Source organism: Thalassophryne amazonica, chromosome 18 (assembly GCF_902500255.1).
Source record: "Thalassophryne amazonica chromosome 18, fThaAma1.1, whole genome shotgun sequence".
Classification (NCBI taxonomy): Eukaryota; Metazoa; Chordata; class Actinopteri; order Batrachoidiformes; family Batrachoididae; genus Thalassophryne; species Thalassophryne amazonica.
This window is the reverse complement of record NC_047120.1, coordinates 61595060-61613617: the sequence shown is the minus strand read 5'-3', so window position 1 is coordinate 61613617 and position 18558 is coordinate 61595060. Positions and strand designations below refer to the sequence as shown.

At 39.9% G+C, this 18558-nt stretch overlaps 1 protein-coding gene across 1 annotated transcript in view; it reads left to right on the top strand.

The window, feature by feature from the left end:
* grid1b (glutamate receptor, ionotropic, delta 1b) overlaps window positions 1-18558 on the top strand; it is a 977470-nt gene that overhangs the window by 840577 nt on the left and 118335 nt on the right. Inside the window, exon 5 of the mRNA XM_034193125.1 lies at window positions 11832-11885. Within this exon, the coding sequence (XP_034049016.1) occupies window positions 11832-11885 (54 nt within the window). The remainder of the gene's footprint in view (window positions 1-11831; window positions 11886-18558) is intronic.

Genomic DNA, 18558 nt, shown 5'->3' with positions numbered 1-18558 from the left:
TGCACAGCATAAACAAATGATTTAATTTGACCATGTACCAACTGTACAGTAAGACAATAGGATCTTAATAATGAATTAAAGAACTGCAAATTATAAAGAACACAATGCTCATATAGCCGCATCTATTTTAGCAATGCATTATATTTATACGAACTAACAATCTGAGTTTATTCTCCAGTCAAGCAGAATTTGCTGAATCTATGATACTTTTTAAAATTTGAAATATTTTGATATATAAATTTTGATAGATAAATATTTGTGTTTGACATGTTCGCCAGGGGCGTCAGACTGGGGGGGTAAAGGGTACCATGTCCCCAGGGCCCAGAGCATGGGGGGCCCACAAAAAACTGGCATTAAATATATTTTTTTGTTGCATGTTATTAATGTCCATACAATTCATGTTGTAAAAGAATAGAATTTGAATGAATATATAAATGTTGCAAAACATAATTCTGCTGTAACAATAATATTGAATGATCTCTTAGGGCCCTTCCCACCCCTGCACAGTTGTACAATAGTTTAGTCCGGGCATACAGGCAGCACGCTGCCCATCCCCACACACACACACACACACACACATCGCAAACGGGATCTGACAGAAAAAGGAGGTGTTTAGTAGAGCTGAAACAACTAATCGATTTAATCGATTATTAAAATAGTTGTCAACTAATTTAGTCATCAATTAGTTGTTTTACCGCAAATGTTCCGTTTCTTCCATATAAATCAACCGTTTCTGCAGCGCAGCTTTGCTTTGAACCTTGAACCAATCAAAGCAGTGGTTCACAGATTGAAGCAGTGCTTTGATGATGTTTTATTTTGCTTTATCTTAATTTTTCCTCGCTAAAACCCCAAACAGCATATGTCTGTGAGTAATATTTACCTTTTTATGTTAATCTGACCTGTTGTGGTCTTCTGAAACAGTTGATAGATGTATTTTATAACTTAAAAACGGGACCGATGCTAACGCATTAGCATGTCTATGGCATTTTCAATATTGAAGTTAGCATTAAGCTGTTGCAGCTGTCAGCACATTTGTTTTCTGTATAATAATTCATGGCTCAGCGTTTGTTGTCATAAAAGAATCAAATGTATTTATTTATTTATTTTTTTAATTTATATACTAGTAATAATAGCAACAACAATAATAGTAATAATAACCAGTAATGCTACAATACAATTTTAGAGAAAGAAACAAAAGAGCCTGATTAAACACAACAGAAAAGATAAATCCAACTAACAATGAACAGAAATAAATAAATAAATATAGAAATAAATAACTGTTTCCTGTGAACACATAGTGACTCTTAAACCTCCACTTCACCCTTGTTTTATTTAAGTTTAATGACAATTTGTTTCGGTCAAACCACATCTAAGTTGTGTTTTTACACAAGAAAAAATAAAATGCAGTTAACTGCACTTTTGTGTCTTTTTTCATGAAAATATGTTTTTAAAGATCACATATTACACTTTTGTCAGGCCTTTAAAATAGTTTTGTGGACTCTTGCTGTAATATGTTGTCAGTGGTTGAGATAGCTGCTGTAGGCATCTAAAAATGCTCATAATCAGGTGAAACCTGATAGAAATCTCTTTGTGGTGTGTCAGTGGTGTATGTATGTGCAAAATAAGACAAAACACTACTCCAGGTACGTTTTTGATGAGAAAATAACAACTTTGTTACAAGCTCAAATGTTGAGGTTGCTTGATAAAAGCCTTTTAATAATAACTCACATAAAGAAATAATGGCAAAACCTACATGTAAGTAAAAAAAACAAAACAAAATGATTAATCAAAAAAATAATTGATCGTTAGTTGCAGCCCTAGTGTTTAGGCTGAAATAAAATGTCTTTCCTAAAAAATCAAAGTACAGATTTCAAAAAAGAAGAGAAAAAAAGGACAGGGAAAAAAAAACTAAATGAGGGAAAGCAACTGCTAACCAAATTCTTTGAAAAGAGAGGTGAGCTTGAAATTGTGCAATTTAGTGCATTCCTGTGCATTTTAACAGACAGGAATGCACCAAATTGCATAATTTTTCTAGAAAGTGGTGCAATTTGGTCCCCCAGACCCCCCAACTCAATATTACTCCCCCAACTTTAAAAAGGGCTCTGACCCCCAGGTGTGATCTAACGTATACATGATTTAGACCTGGTTTGATTACGCATTAGAAATTTGGTGTTTGCATTAATAAAAAGAACATAACTGTGTGTGTGGGGTGGGGGGGGGGGGGGGGGTCTTCAATATGGCTAATACCTAGGGCCCAGAATTTGGTGCTACACCCCTGATGATCACTGCCTTTATGTTTGGCTCTGCTTCTTTTTTCTCACCTCCAAGGTCAAACACTCACTGTCAGCTTTTTTATTCTTTATCACCGGAAATTGCCAGTTAAAATTTCACAAATGTTGAGGTTTATGTGAAAATAAAGTGCAAATTGATTTCTCTGTGTGTGCATGAAACGTCTGATGTTTCCATCAGAAACCTTTGACTTTAATTTTCTTCATTATTCATCTTGATGCCCGGATGTTCTGTAGTGTTCAATTCAAACTGAATATTTTCTCCTGTTTGACATGTTCTTCACGCTGGAAAAACGTTCTCTGTTTTTATGTTCTTCATAGCTCCAGTAGAAAGCTCTGTCCCTCGTGAGAACGAGCGAGAGGAACAGCTTGTTCTTTTTCTGTCTCAGATTTAAGTTCTTGCTCTCTTGTGTGCGAGACACAAAGCGTTTTCATCCTTTTCCACTTTTTCCTGTTCTGAATCCAGTGGGAGTGCTCCCCGGTGGGCAGCATCCTCTCAGGGTTGGTCCTCGTCTGTTCCATTAACGCGGCGTTAAAAGCAGACAGCCTTTGGTGTGACATCTCCACTCTCAGCACCTCTTAATGTTTGTCATCAGGGCGATTAAGCTCAGACGGGAAGTGTGAGGTGGTGATAGAACAGAAAATAAACCCAACAGCTCCATAATTCTTCGGGACTGAACTTCAGACCTGCTGAATGCTGCACCACAGATCCAACTGCCACAATTAATCCATGCAGATAAACTCCACCATGGCACGGCACAATTTTTCCTCTCATATTAATTTTCTGAATATTCAAAGTTTTATTGTGACTTTAGGCCATAAGTACAGATTAAAATTATATTTGATTTGCTGGGCGTTACCTTCCATCTTTAAATAATGTGTGGTCAGGTTCACAACGGGTCCAAAACCTTCGTCATGGTTGGAAACAAAAATGTAGACTGCTGATAGTACATCATGAATACAAATGACAACTGTTCCTTTGATACAACAACACATTCTGAAGAAGAGCTCACTCGTGTGCAACACAGCGCACTACAGGAAAAAGTGAACAGTTTTTACCTTACAATTAACAGTGCTGCAAGTTATATCTCAGCGTCAAACCTTCATGTGCAATTAGGAATTTCTCTGTGAGGTCTGTCAGAGCTGAACAACTCATGCACATTGGTAAATGGTGTCATCTCAGAGTTGTGGATGAAACAGATGTTAATTAGTCACAACACTTCCACCACGCCGCTTTTTGTTTGACATGTGGACATGCTTTGTGTGCACAAAATTGTTCCTTCACCAGAAAACCTTTCACTTGTGCTTGCACCTTCCTAATAACAACATGTAACTGCCACGTGCTTGCCTTAAAAACAGCAACAGGTGCCTCTCTGGTTGGTTGATTTTATTTTATGGTGGGCCCATGACTAATGAGCGAACATTCACCAGTCCCTTTGTGCGCCACGCTCTGGTTTGCACTGAGTTTTCACTCTGTGTAAATCACAATGTGAAAGTTGACAAGCCCCAGATAGACTTGTGATATACACCATAAACAGATAGGGCCCCTTCCCTTTGCATTTATGGAATTTATGTTCTTTTTTTATAGCATTACTGTTTTTAGCTTTTTAATGCCAGTGAAATTGAATTTATTTTCCCTCAATGAATTCTCTGAGAAAATGTGTTGACCAAGTGAGAAGAAAAAAAAGCTGAGTATTAAACCAGCTAACGTAACAAATACTAAAACCATGAATAATTTTTAAAAAAGCAGTGCCGCAGCTGAGTTCATCCATTATTATTTTGTGGCATGACCCTGGTTCTGCCTCACAGCTTTGATGTTTAGGAGCGCTCGATCAACAGCTCATCAGCCCCTTGTTAGAACTGCTGTTTGAAAAGGTTTCTAAGAAAAGAAAAATGCAGCTATTGATATTTCTCAAAAGCTGCTGTCTGCTTTTGTGCAGAACGTTTGCATGTTCACGTGGCTGAGACCCCACGTGCTTCCATTTGTGCAATCACGAGGATGAAAAAAGCCATCCTCGTGGTTAGGGTGAAAGTTTGTGCAGCGACGAGAGCCCCCTGCTGGTCAATGAATGCAGCGCTGTCATTTCGATGGTGTGAGGAAACGGCTTCCTGCTGGGAGCGAGCACGCCATCGCCGTCACAACGCACGAGTGTTGATCTCTGTGTTTCTGCAACACTCAGCAAAATGTTCTTCCCCTTCGGGATTCCAAACAGGGAATGCTGCACCTAACAAGTCAGACGACCCCGCCCCCATCACCCCAACTTCACCATCCACCTGATTTTCTTGGCTGAAGCCTTTTTGTGTTTTCTCTTTATTTGACACACTGAATCACAGAATCACTATTTTTATGACATGAAAAAAGTGAACACAGAAGCTCAGAGGAAATTGTTTTAATTCAAATGATCTTTGATGACTAGATAGCTGTTTTGTTTTTTTTTTTCTTTTAATAAGGCTGCCAAACGTAAGGTGGCACTTGTGCTCGTGTCGGTTTTAACCTAAAATGAAGGAGGATGAGAAACCGCTAATGATATTCTGACATCATTTGTCATAACTGAGATTAAACTGTGAACATTTCTGAAGTGTTTTTCAGGTGTTATTAATGAGACTTAATGGACTAAACACGACAACAAGCTGTTAATTAGGCTCCAATAAAGCCCATAATAGAAATTATTTTCAACACTCCAGTCTACACAAGACAAAAACAGCCCCATTCCTCTGATTTAATATACCTGGATTACTGATCTTCTCCAAGCTATGTTCAGACTTCAATTCTGATTTGGGCCACTTCCATATGTGGTCCTGAATTGGATTTTTTTTTGTCTGGATAATAATAATAATAAAAAAATGGGGAGTCTGTGTAATGGCATATTTATCTTCTTATGGTGATATACGAGGTCTATTAGAAAAGTATCCGACCTTATTATTTTTTTCAAAAACCATATGGATTTGAATCACGTGTGATTACATCAGACATGCTTGAACCCTCGTGGGCATGCAAGAGTTTTTTCACGCCTGTCGGTTACGTCATTTGCCTGTGGGTAGTCTTTGAGTGAGGAGTCGTCCACCCTCTCATCGTTTTTTCATTGTTTAGGAATGGCTCAGAGACTGCTGCTTTGTTTGATCAAAATTTTTTCAAAACTGTAAGGCACAACTGAGTGGACACCATTCGATAAATTCAGCTGGTTTTCGGTAAAAATGTTAACGGCTGATGAGAGATTTTGGTCTGGTAGTGTCGCTTTAAGGACGGCCCACGGTGCCTGACGGCGATTTGCGCTTCGAGGCGGCGGTGTCTCGCCGTTTCAAGTTGAAAACTTCCACATTTCAGGCTCTGTTGACCCAGTAAGTCGTCAGAGAACAGAGAACTTTCAGAAGAAGTCGGCATGAGGAGTTTATTCGGACATTCCATTGTTAACCGTCATTTTGTAATGAAAGAACGTGCGGGCAGAGTCGCATGTCGGGCCGGACCCGACCGCAGGGGGTCGCGACAGGAAAAACACCTCCGTGTTGGAAACCTTAACGTACAAGTTGGAACATGCCCAAGCTGTTAAACAATTTCTCAATCAATCAATCAATCAATCAATTTTTTTATATAGCGCCAAATCACAACAAACAGTTGCCCCAAGGCGCTTTATATTGTAAGGCAAGGCCATACAATAATTATGTAAAACCCCAACGGTCAAAACGACCCCCTGTGAGCAAGCACTTGGCTACAGTGGGAAGGAAAAACTCCCTTTTAACAGGAAGAAACCTCCAGCAGAACCAGGCTCAGGGAGGGGCAGTCTTCTGCTGGGACTGGTTGGGGCTGAGGGAGAGAACCAAGAAAAAGACATGCTGTGGAGGGGAGCAGAGATCGATCACTAATGATTAAATGCAGAGTGGTGCATACAGAGCAAAAAGAGAAAGAAACAGTGCATCATGGGAACCCCCCAGCAGTCTACGTCTATAGCAGCATAACTAAGGGATGGTTCAGGGTCACCTGATCCAGCCCTAACTATAAGCTTTAGCAAAAAGGAAAGTTTTAAGCCTAATCTTAAAAGTAGAGAGGGTGTCTGTCTCCCTGATCTGAATTGGGAGCTGGTTCCACAGGAGAGGAGCCTGAAAGCTGAAGGCTCTGCCTCCCATTCTACTCTTACAAACCCTAGGAACTACAAGTAAGCCTGCAGTCTGAGAGCGAAGCGCTCTATTGGGGTGATATGGTACTACGAGGTCCCTAAGATAAGATGGGACCTGATTATTCAAAACCTTATAAGTAAGAAGAAGAATTTTAAATTCTATTCTAGAATTAACAGGAAGCCAATGAAGAGAGGCCAATATGGGTGAGATATGCTCTCTCCTTCTAGTCCCCGTCAGTACTCTAGCTGCAGCATTTTGAATTAACTGAAGGCTTTTTAGGGAACTTTTAGGACAACCTGATAATAATGAATTACAATAGTCCAGCCTAGAGGAAATAAATGCATGAATTAGTTTTTCAGCATCACTCTGAGACAAGACCTTTCTGATTTTAGAGATATTGCGTAAATGCAAAAAAGCAGTCCTACATATTTGTTTAATATGCGCTTTGAATGACATATCCTGATCAAAAATGACTCCAAGATTTCTCACAGTATTACTAGAGGTCAGGGTAATGCCATCCAGAGTAAGGATCTGGTTAGACACCATGTTTCTAAGATTTGTGGGGCCAAGTACAATAACTTCAGTTTTATCTGAGTTTAAAAGCAGGAAATTAGAGGTCATCCATGTCTTTATGTCTGTAAGACAATCCTGCAGTTTAGCTAATTGGTGTGTGTCCTCTGGCTTCATGGATAGATAAAGCTGGGTATCATCTGCGTAACAATGAAAATTTAAGCAATACCGTCTAATAATACTGCCTAAGGGAAGCATGTATAAAGTAAATAAAATTGGTCCTAGCACAGAACCTTGTGGAACTCCATAATTAACTTTAGTCTGTGAAGAAGATTCCCCATTTACATGAACAAATTGTAATCTATTAGACAAATATGATTCAAACCACCGCAGCGCAGTGCCTTTAATACCTATGGCATGCTCTAATCTCTGTAATAAAATTTTATGGTCAACAGTATCAAAAGCAGCACTGAGGTCTAACAGAACAAGCACAGAGATGAGTCCACTGTCCGAGGCCATAAGAAGATCATTTGTAACCTTCACTAATGCTGTTTCTGTACTATGATGAATTCTAAAACCTGACTGAAACTCTTCAAATAGACCATTCCTCTGCAGATGATCAGTTAGCTGTTTTACAACTACCCTTTCAAGAATTTTTGAGAGAAAAGGAAGGTTGGAGATTGGCCTATAATTAGCTAAGATAGCTGGGTCAAGTGATGGCTTTTTAAGTAATGGTTTAATTACTGCCACCTTAAAAGCCTGTGGTACATAGCCAACTAACAAAGATAGATTGATCATATTTAAGATCGAAGCATTAAATAATGGTAGGGCTTCCTTGAGCAGCCTGGTAGGAATGGGGTCTAATAAACATGTTGATGGTTTGGATGAAGTAACTAATGAGAATAACTCAGACAGAACAATCGGAGAGAAAGAGTCTAACCAAATACCGGCATCACTGAAAGCAGCCAAAGATAACGATACGTCTTTGGGATGGTTATGAGTAATTTTTTCTCTAATAGTTAAAATTTTGTTAGCAAAGAAAGTCATGAAGTCATTACTAGTTAAAGTTAATGGAATACTCAGCTCAATAGAGCTCTGACTCTTTGTCAGCCTGGCTACAGTGCTGAAAAGAAACCTGGGGTTGTTCTTATTTTCTTCAATTAGTGATGAGTAGAAAGATGTCCTAGCTTTACGGAGGGCTTTTTTATAGAGCAACAGACTCTTTTTCCAGGCTAAGTGAAGATCTTCTAAATTAGTGAGACGCCATTTCCTCTCCAACTTACGGGTTATCTGCTTTAAGCTACGAGTTTGTGAGTTATACCACGGAGTCAGACACTTCTGATTTAAAGCTCTCTTTTTCAGAGGAGCTACAGCATCCAAAGTTGTCTTCAATGAGGATGTAAAACTATTGACGAGATACTCTATCTCCCTTACAGAGTTTAGGTAGCTACTCTGCACTGTGTTGGTATATGGCATTAGAGAACATAAAGAAGGAATCATATCCTTAAACCTAGTTACAGCGCTTTCTGAAAGACTTCTAGTGTAATGAAACTTATTCCCCACTGCTGGGTAGTCCATCAGAGTAAATGTAAATGTTATTAAGAAATGATCAGACAGAAGGGTGTTTTCAGGGAATACTGTTAAGTCTTCTATTTCCATACCATAAGTCAGAACAAGATCTAAGATATGATTAAAGTGGTGGGTGGACTCATTTACTTTTTGAGCAAAGCCAATAGAGTCTAATAATAGATTAAATGCAGTGTTGAGGCTGTCATTCTCAGCATCTGTGTGGATGTTAAAATCGCCCACTATAATTATCTTATCTGAGCTAAGCACTAAGTCAGACAAAAGGTCTGAAAATTCACAGAGAAACTCACAGTAACGACCAGGTGGACGATAGATAATAACAAATAAAACTGGTTTTTGGGACTTCCAATTTGGATGGACAAGACTAAGAGACAAGCTTTCAAATGAATTAAAGCTCTGTCTGGGTTTTGGATTAATTAATAAGCTGGAATGGAAGATTGCTGCTAATCCTCCACCCCGGCCCGTGCTACGAGCATTCTGACAGTTAGTGTGACTCGGGGGTGTTGACTCATTTAAACTAACATATTCATCCTGCTGTAACCAGGTTTCTGTTAGGCAGAATAAATCAATATGTTGATCAATTATTATATCATTTACCAACAGGACTTAGAAGAGAGAGACCTAATGTTTAATAGACCACATTTAACTGTTTTAGTCTGTGGTGCAGTTGAAGGTGCTATATTATTTTTTCTTTTTGAATTTTTATGCTTAAATAGATTTTGCTGGTTATTGGTAGTCTGGGAGCAGGCACCGTCTCTACGGGGATGGGGTAATGAGGGGATGGCAGGGGGAGAGAAGCTGCAGAGAGGTGTGTAAGACTACAACTCTGCTTCCTGGTCCCAACCCTGGATAGTCACGGTTTGGAGGATTTAAGAAAATTGGCCAGATTTCTAGAAATGAGAGCTGCTCCATCCAAAGTGGGATGGATGCCGTCTCTCCTAACAAGACCAGGTTTCTCAGTTACTCACTTGTTGAAAGCCATCAAAAGCCGCCTGAATTTTACAAATGGTTTTCAACACGGAGGTGTTTTTCCTGTCGCGGCGCACACAGATTCACCGAGTCGTCACAGAAACGACTCGGCGAATTTGCGCGCACGTCTTTCATTAAAAAATGTCCTTAAACAGTGGAATGTCCGTCCGAATGTCATGCCGGCCTCTTCTGAATCTTCTCTGTTCTCTCACGACATCCTGGGTCAACAGAGCCTTAAATTAGGATGTTTTCAGGTCGAAACAGGCCGACGACGGCGCCTGGAAGCGCTGCATGACATCCCGCTCCGTGGGAAGTCCTTACAGCGACAGAAACACCCCATAATCTCTCATCAGCCGTTAAGCTTTTCACCGAAAACCAGCTGAATTTCTCGAATAGTGTCCACTCGGATATTCCTCACAGGTCCAGAAAAAAGTTTGATAAAGCAACGCGCGCCGTCTCGAGCAGCGTGTGAAACAAAGGAATTCAGCCGAGAGGGCGGGACCACATCTCACTCAAGGCCTGCCCACAGGGAAATGACGTCACCGACACGCGTGAAAAAACTCACGCATGCGCACGAGGGTTCAAGCATGATTGGTGGAATCGCACGTCATTCAAATCCATATAGTTTTTTTTTTATAAAACTGCCGGTTAGTTTTATAAGATACCTCGTATTAGAAAATGTCTGACAGTAGGTTCAGTTTCAGTGAGGTGCTGCAGCCGTATCAGCAAACACACACCCACCCACACACAAAAGCCCAAACTAATTGTGTGCTGTAAATATCCTGTCCACATAAGTGTGTAATAAAAGTCAATATCACTGAAAAATCATGGATAAAGGTTGAGCAGCAGTGGCGCATAGTGCAGGTAAAATGCAGCACCACGCACAAGTGACTGCTGCTTCCGCAAATGTCCAACAGGATGCACGTGCACGGTGTGACCGGGTGGGTACCAGTCCAGTGTGGAAAAAGTGGAGTGAGATCTAAGTCACGTTCCTGTCTGCATGCACGTGTGTGTGCGTGCATGTGTGCGCTTGTGTTACAACTTTTGTGACTCATCATCATTTTCCAAACCTTGAAAGTAAAGAAATCATTTAGAACTTTGCAGGAAGTTAAACTTTGGTCACTTCTTTCGCGATCGCTGCAGAGAAACTCTTGTTCTCTTAAGTCATTATCACTCCATGTGATTGCAGTCTAAGTGCTAGAGGTCAGAAAATTCCAGGTTGGATGGAAGGCTTAACTAGAGGCAGCAGTGATTTGATTGGATGTCACTTCATGAGCTTGTAGCATCCTGTTCCATTTTCAGTTGGCCATCTCGCTGCTTCCTCCAGCGATGTTCACATCTGAGCCCAGGAAAGGTTACAGCGACAGGTGTAATAACTCCACGTGGGAGATGTGATGTGGAGTGTATTAGGAGAGCTCAGCTTTGGCCTTTACGTTAACCTGGTTGCTGACAGCGTGAGTGTTCTCTTTAAAGTCCAACATCTGTCTGCTGTCTTCCAAAAATGATCTATCAATCCCAGATTGTGTTCCTCAGGATGAGTAAGAATGATAGTGCAAAATAAACCAGCCTCATAGAAGTTACACTTTTAAACACGTTAAATATGCCTAAAACTTTTGCACACCACTGTGTCTTGGCCACTCGTCGGAGGAGGCGGGGCCATGTGATGGATCCTGTCTAGCTGTGTCTGTGATAAATAGATTTTGAAGACATCTTGAGATTTTTTTTTTCCTCTGGGTGTTTTATTACATCACAAAGATTCACACACATCCTGGTAACCTCAGAATTCTGCTTTTAGCATCAACCTGCCTTATGATGTCACAAAGACCTACAGACCTGAAGCAGTGTGTTATTGTTGCCTTGGTAGAGGTACGCGCTCTGTAACAACACCTTAATCTTTTTAATGTTTGAGGTTTTGATTTCAGCTGATTTGATTTTATGGCGCTGCCGTAAAAACAAAATCAGCCGCCAGCATGAGGCCGCGGGGCGCACGGCGTTCTGTCTTATGAGGATTATTAGCTGGTGACAGCAGACCAGCGAGCTGCGGCTGCTTTGATAAGAACAAGCCTTTTGTTGCTTGACATTTTGGCAGCGAAGCTCTTCACCGCTTGTTGATGGAAAACAGCACAGGCCCAGTTGTAACGGGGGAGGTGAACTTTTGAAACACCGCCACCATCACGACACGATCAGACAAAGACAACAAGAGCGAGAACAAAGGCAAACGCAGCAGCAGCGGCTGTGGTTTGGTGGAGCAGCTGCTGGGTTCAGGTTCTCCTCAGGAAACTGGGCCGCGTGACCAGAACGGACACGTATTATGAATGAAGCGTTAGCTGCATGCTAAGTCGACTCTGTGTTTTGTGTTTGCAGGCGGTGGAAACAAATCTGGCCTCCAAAGACAGTCACTGGGTCTTTGTGAATGAGGTAAGACAAAGAGTCCACCCTGAGCATTGATCTAAAGCATATACTGATCAGCCAAATATTTGTGATTGATTGGTATGAATGACTTCATAATGAATTCACATGATGTCATACAGAGTCAAAAGCATGTGGTGTGTAGAGTGTGCAGGCTGTTAATCATCTCTCTGATGCCTTTGATGTTTTTTTCTCCATCTGAAAAATTCATGTAATTTAAAAAAAATATTTCTATGCAGCACTGGACTTTTTTTTAAAATTATTATTAAATTTGTCTTTATAGTTGACTGAATGAGTCCAGAAGGTCCACATTGTCTCAAACCGCAGTTAGTTTTTTGGTAGGCGAAATTATTATTATTATTATTATTTTAATTAACAAATTTTACCTACATAAAGCATCTCTGTAATGGAAAAAAAGATCCTTAATAATTCATTTTAGTGAAGCAGATAACAGGATATTTACAGAGGAATCTTTCAAATGATGAAACAAGCACCAAATTTGGTGCAAATACTCCTTAGACATTACTCTTTTGTAAAAGCACGTTAGCCACCTAAATTTCCAATAGGCAGCCAGGTCGGGGTCATTTGAAGAATTACACAGGGGTCAAAATTTGCAAATGCTCCAATCATGTTGAAAACTATACTACATTATTTGTCTGATTACAGAGATTCCAAAAAGGTATAGTTTGGACTATCTGTGACTGAATGTTATGGAGTTATGGGATTAAAAACAGTAAGAATGGTGACAAAGGTCAATTTCAGTTTGTACAGGGGTCAAAAGTTAAAGTTGCTCCAATTTTGGTAAAAAGTGGTGCAAATTATTGGTTGTGCTAGTAGGATTAATAAATGGAATAGTTTTGACTGTGATGAATGTTTGGTCTCCAAAGTAAAGGTCAAATAAGGTCAACGTCCATTGGATTCTATGACATGTGACATATGTTACCCCGTAACATAACTAAGCATGACACATGGTGCAACCTATTCCATTTATTAATCCTACTAGCACAACCAATAACCTGCAAAACGTTTTACCAAAATTAGAGCAACTTTAACTTTTGACCCCTGTACAATCTGAAATTGACCTTTGTCACCATTCTTGCTGTTTTTACCCCATAACTCCAGAACATTCAGTCACAGATAGTCCAATCTATACCTTTTTGGAATCATTGTGATTAGAGAAATGATGTGGTATAGTTTTCAATGTCACTGGAGCATTTGTAAATTTTGACCCCTGTGTAATTGTTCAATTGACTCCTACCTGGCTGCCTACTGAAAATTTAGGTGGCTAATGTGCTTTTACAAAAGAGTAATGTCTAAGGAGTATGTGTGCCAATTTTGGCGCTTGTTTCCAGAAATGAATGATTGTTACAGTTATCTGCTCCACTGCATCCTTTCTTCATCTTCTCTTTGCCATCCTCTGCTCCTTGTCCTCTCCTTTTCGTCCTCTGTTCCTCATCTTCTTGTTCTCGTCCTCCTATGGCTGTTTTATGTTTCTGTCGATTGTCACGGCTCAGACAGCTAACGGGTTTATGTGTAGACCCGTACGCCGCTGACATCTCAGGTGTCGACAGACTGCAGTTTTCCATTTCTTTCTCCCTGTCTTCTTGTCTCCTGTCATTCCTGCACACTTCTTTCCTCACATTTATAGCAGTACTCTGAAGGGACTGCAGGCAAAAAAAGGAAAACAGCTGAAATCAACTGAAAAATTTGATTTCTTCAGTTCCTATATTCATGTGTCCATGAACCATTTTTTATATTTGTGAGTTATATCTACCAACAGGCTGTTGGCCTCTGAAATACACGTTGATCAATTAGATTCACTACCACTGATAAACAATACAAGTACAAGCAGGTAACTAGTGTGTGTGCATGCATGACCTCTGTGAAATGTCCCCTGCTTTGACTGAAACTCTCGGAGGTGGTCAGGGTGTTGGTAACAGCCAGTTTATTTCTCACCATCCCTGCATTGGTGAACAAAGGGACTTAATTCAGTCATCATGTGGATAACAGCTCATTCTCCGTCTCATGGTGAATCCTCCGTTGCACTCAGGATTACCCATAATTAATATTCTGTACAATACATTGACATTGTGATCATATAGTGGATTTAGCATTCACGGAATTTAAAAATGAAAATAAAATACAATCTCATAAATTTGTATAAATTAAATTCAGGGACTTTATATAAAGCAACCAATTCAAATAAAAATGTAGTTTTCACTTTTGGACTTTGACTGTTACCTTTTTAAAACATTTTCCATTGAGAACAAATTAGTATATAAAACCAATACAAAAATATATTACAAAATATTTGATACATTTCCCACTCATGGACTACACACTAACATACCTACATTGGTGAATAAAGGCACTTAATTCATTGATTACGTGGATAACAGCTCATTTTCCATTTGGATGGTACCATGTGGGTGTTAGCTAACTATGCTAACCAGCAATAAAATATCTAAAACGATTTCTTGACTTCACTAAAACGTGACGAAAATACTGTCAAAGAAAACCCTCTTAGCTCCAGCACCATTTACAAGTGAGTTAAGATTAATTTATCCACAGATAATCAGAGACACGTTACCTCATGGTGAATCCGCTGTTGCACTGAGGATTACCTGTAATCATTTATTACAGTGCAGTTACCGCGTTCCAACAGCTGATGGTGCGTGCGTGCATGTGTGTGTGTATGTATACATGTGGTGATTCCATAATTTTTTTCCAGATGTTGTAGAAACTGGCAACCTATAGCCAAGGGTGCACATAACTGGTACGCATTGTGCTCGTGTTTGCTAAACATCATTGATGCACAGCAAAGGGAAACACTTCTCCTACAATCTGTCATTGCTTTCCTCTTATGAAGCACTTTCCTTTTGTTTTCTGCTGCACATCATTTATTTTTAGCACGCACAAGCACCATGAGTACCAGTTATGTGCATACCTGCCTATAGGTATGATATTATTAATTTAAAAGTATTTTTAAGCTTTAAGTCAAATAAGAATTTTCTTTGGCACCACTATAATTTTATTTATTAGCCTTTAAATAGGGGATTCATAATATGACCTTAACAATATGATCAAAACTCATGTTGTCTGGAAAAATTAATAAATAGTTCCCCTAAAGGGGAAAAATTCAAACTAACAGACAGCCTTGAAATGCATTCGGTGGTGACCCATACAGTCTATGATAGCGACCATAGCAACATCATAGATAGCATGGGGCCCTCTCCCGACTTGTGAGAGGGATACTGGGAAGCACACAGTGACAGCCAATCAGAGTAGAGAGGCATGGTGACATCAGCTGGCTGCTTGCTCAAACAAAATAAACCAAGGTGCCGTAAAATTCTCTAATACATTTGTCGTATTTTGTAAACTTTAGTGACAAATGAACACTTGCAAATCTAAAAATGCTGTTTTTTAAACCAAATAATGCCTCTGAAGTGATTTACAAGACATCTTACAGATGTTAGCATGCACACCCCCATGCACCCACATCACGTGAAGTCAAACATCCAGTAATTTCAAAACCTCATGCATGCGCACACACACGTCCTCCTGTAGACAATATTCACAGAAAATAAAATATCCATTGTGGATTTCCACCATGTAAATATGAGTTCTTCATTAAAATAACCTGTAATTTTGCATCATGTTTCAAAAATGAACCGAAATGATAATGCTTAGATTTCTGTAGAAACTACATTTTGTCTGTTTTATGACATTTAATTAAATTTATTATTAATGATATCATATTTCTGTTAACTTTACTACTTGATCTGGCAGAGCAGGCAGAGCTGAAAGCTTGGTGTTAACTTTATTAGTGTTTAGTTAACCAATGGGAATTTGGCATTGCAGACACCATTTATAATAAGTCACTTTTTTGATATTTATTGAAGATAAAACAGGGCAAGTTTAACATTGTGACCATTTATCATATTTACAAATTAAACAAATTTGTATTTAAAAAAAAAAAAGTTTATTATTAGGTCTGATGAGATTATTAACTATATTACTGGTCAAACAACATTTGTACAGAAATGATTTTTAAATAATATTCAGGGTCGCTGTTAAATGTGGCTGAAAGAATAAAGATACATATTTTTTTCTCTACACATTCTGGTGCCTTTTTTTAGTCACAGATTCAGATTTATCTTCATGGAGCAGGAAATTAAAAGTGTTTCCCGTGTGAGTCACTCTCAGGTGGTGCCACCGCTGACATTACTGCAGGCGGACACTAAAAAGTTTCTGCTCTGTAATTAAAGAAGGTAAACACGCAGTAATGAAAAGTGGTGACCTGCTATACTTCAGAGTACTTCAGACCCTGACAAAGTAAAACTATATAATCATCATCACTGTCATCATCGCACAAAGTGCCACTTAGAAACAGGTGACACATCTCCAAAATGCTGCTGAACTGTGGAACAGATGTTCAGAACTTCTTTATCTCAGAGATGTTTGTGATTCACTGATTGTCTGTGTGAATATGTGAAAGTGAATATTCTCTTAAATACGCAATAAAAACACATTTTAAATTCGCCCATATGGTTCACTGATTAATAGGATGTACAGTTGAAACCAGACGTTTACATACACTATGCGAAAAAACACATAACACTTTTTTTCTCACTGTCTGAAGATAAATCAGACTAAACCTCTCCTGTTTCAGATCAGTTGGGATTACAAAAATTATTTAATTTTGCTACATGCCACAATAACGAGAGAGAGAATGTGTTACAGAATTTTGCATCACTTTCCTCGAGGTCAAACGTTTACGTACACAAAAAGTACTATGTCTTTAAACAACGTGGGGAAGCCCAGATGATGATTGCATGGCTTTTGAAGCTCCTGATAGGTTAACTGACAACATGTGAGTTAACTGAGGGCACACCTAGGGATGGATATTAAGGCCACACCTCAAACACTCTGCTGCCTTGTTTGAAATCATGGGAAAGTAAAAAGAAATCAGGGAGAGAATCGTGGAGCTCCGCAAGTCTGGTTCATCCTTGGGTGCAATTTCCAGATGCTTGACGGTGCCACGTTCATCTGTGCAAACAATTATACGCAAGTATAAACATCATGGGAATGTCCAGCCATCACACCGCTCAGGAAGGAGACTGGCTCTGTGTCCCAGAGATGAACGTGTTTTGATTCGACGTGCAAATCAACCCCAGAACAAAAGCTAAAGACCTTGTAAAGATGCTGGCTGAAACTGGTAAGGTGTCATTATCCACAGTAAAACGAGTCCTGCACCGACATGGGTTGAAAGGCTACTCAGCGAGAAGGAAGCCATTACTCCTAAAGAAACATAAAACAGCCAGATTACAGTTTGAAAAAAGACACCAAGACAAAGAGCTGAACGTCTGGAGACATGTCCTGTGGTCTGATGAAACTAAAGTGGAGCTGTTTGGCCATAATGACCACTGTTACATTTGGAGGAAAAAGGGGGAAGCTTTTAGACCTGAAAACACCATACCAACTGTAAAGCACGGAGGTGCCAGCATCATGTTGTGGGGCTGTTTTGCTGCAGCACAAACTGGAGCTCTTCATAAAATAGACGGCATCATGAAGAAAGAACATTACGTGGAAATATTAAGGCATCATCTCAAGACATCAGCCAAGAAGCTAAAACCTGGGCGCAAATGGATCTTCCAAATGTTCAATGACCCTAAGCATACTGCCAAAATAGTTAAAAAGTGGCTTGAGGACAACAAAGTCAGTGTGGTAGTGGAGCTCAACTCTTGATGGCATCTTAGCTGGAACATTTTAAGCATGTTAAAAAATTTTCAGGAACAAACAGCGTGACCTGACTGATGCAGAGTCTTAGCTCCTGCAGAGTCTGGCAAACCTCAGCTCTCGTCAACTTTAATCAACAATTTACTGTCCATAGGCAAACACCGGGCTAATCAAGTGTGAGTGCACCATAACCATCTATGTTGGGCAATTGAGAAGTTTTGAGTCTGACCCAGAAAAGGAGGGCATGGTTTTCCATCTTGTGTATTCTGAGAAACCAAGTTTTGGCAAGAATGTGTCAAGTGTTGACGCACTGATTGCAATGTTGATAAATATTGGTTTCTCCAAATGCAAAGAGAGAATCACACCCTACTTTTTGGGGGTCAGGCTCAAAACTTCTCAGTCACCCCTCGTATCAGCTGCAACCAGGTGAAATGTGGGCGTGTCCTTGACCAGGTGAAATTTGGACTTGCCCTTGGCTATAGGGAAGGTAGGCGTGTCCTTGGCCAGAAAAAAATTTTGGTGTGGTCTTGGCCATGTGGAATGTGGGCGTGTCCTTGGCCAAGTAGAATGTGAATATTTTCTTGGCCAGGTGAAATGTGGGCAAGTCTTTGGCCAGGTAAAATGTGGGCGTGTCCTTGGCCAAGTAGAATGTGAATATGTTCTTGGCCAGGTGAAATGTGAGCAAGTCTTTGGCCAGGTAAAATGTGGGCGTGTCCTTGGCCAAGTAGAATGTGAATATGTTCTTGGCCAGGTGAAATGTGGGCAAGTCTTTGGCCAGGTAAAATGTGGGCGTGTCCTTGGCCAGGTGGAATGTGGGCGTGTCCTTGGCCAAGTAGAATGTGAATATGTTCTTGGCCAGGTGAAATGTGGGCAAGTCTTTGGCCAGGTAAAATGTGGGCATGTCCTTGGCCAGGTGGAATGTGGGCATGTCCTTGGCCAGGTG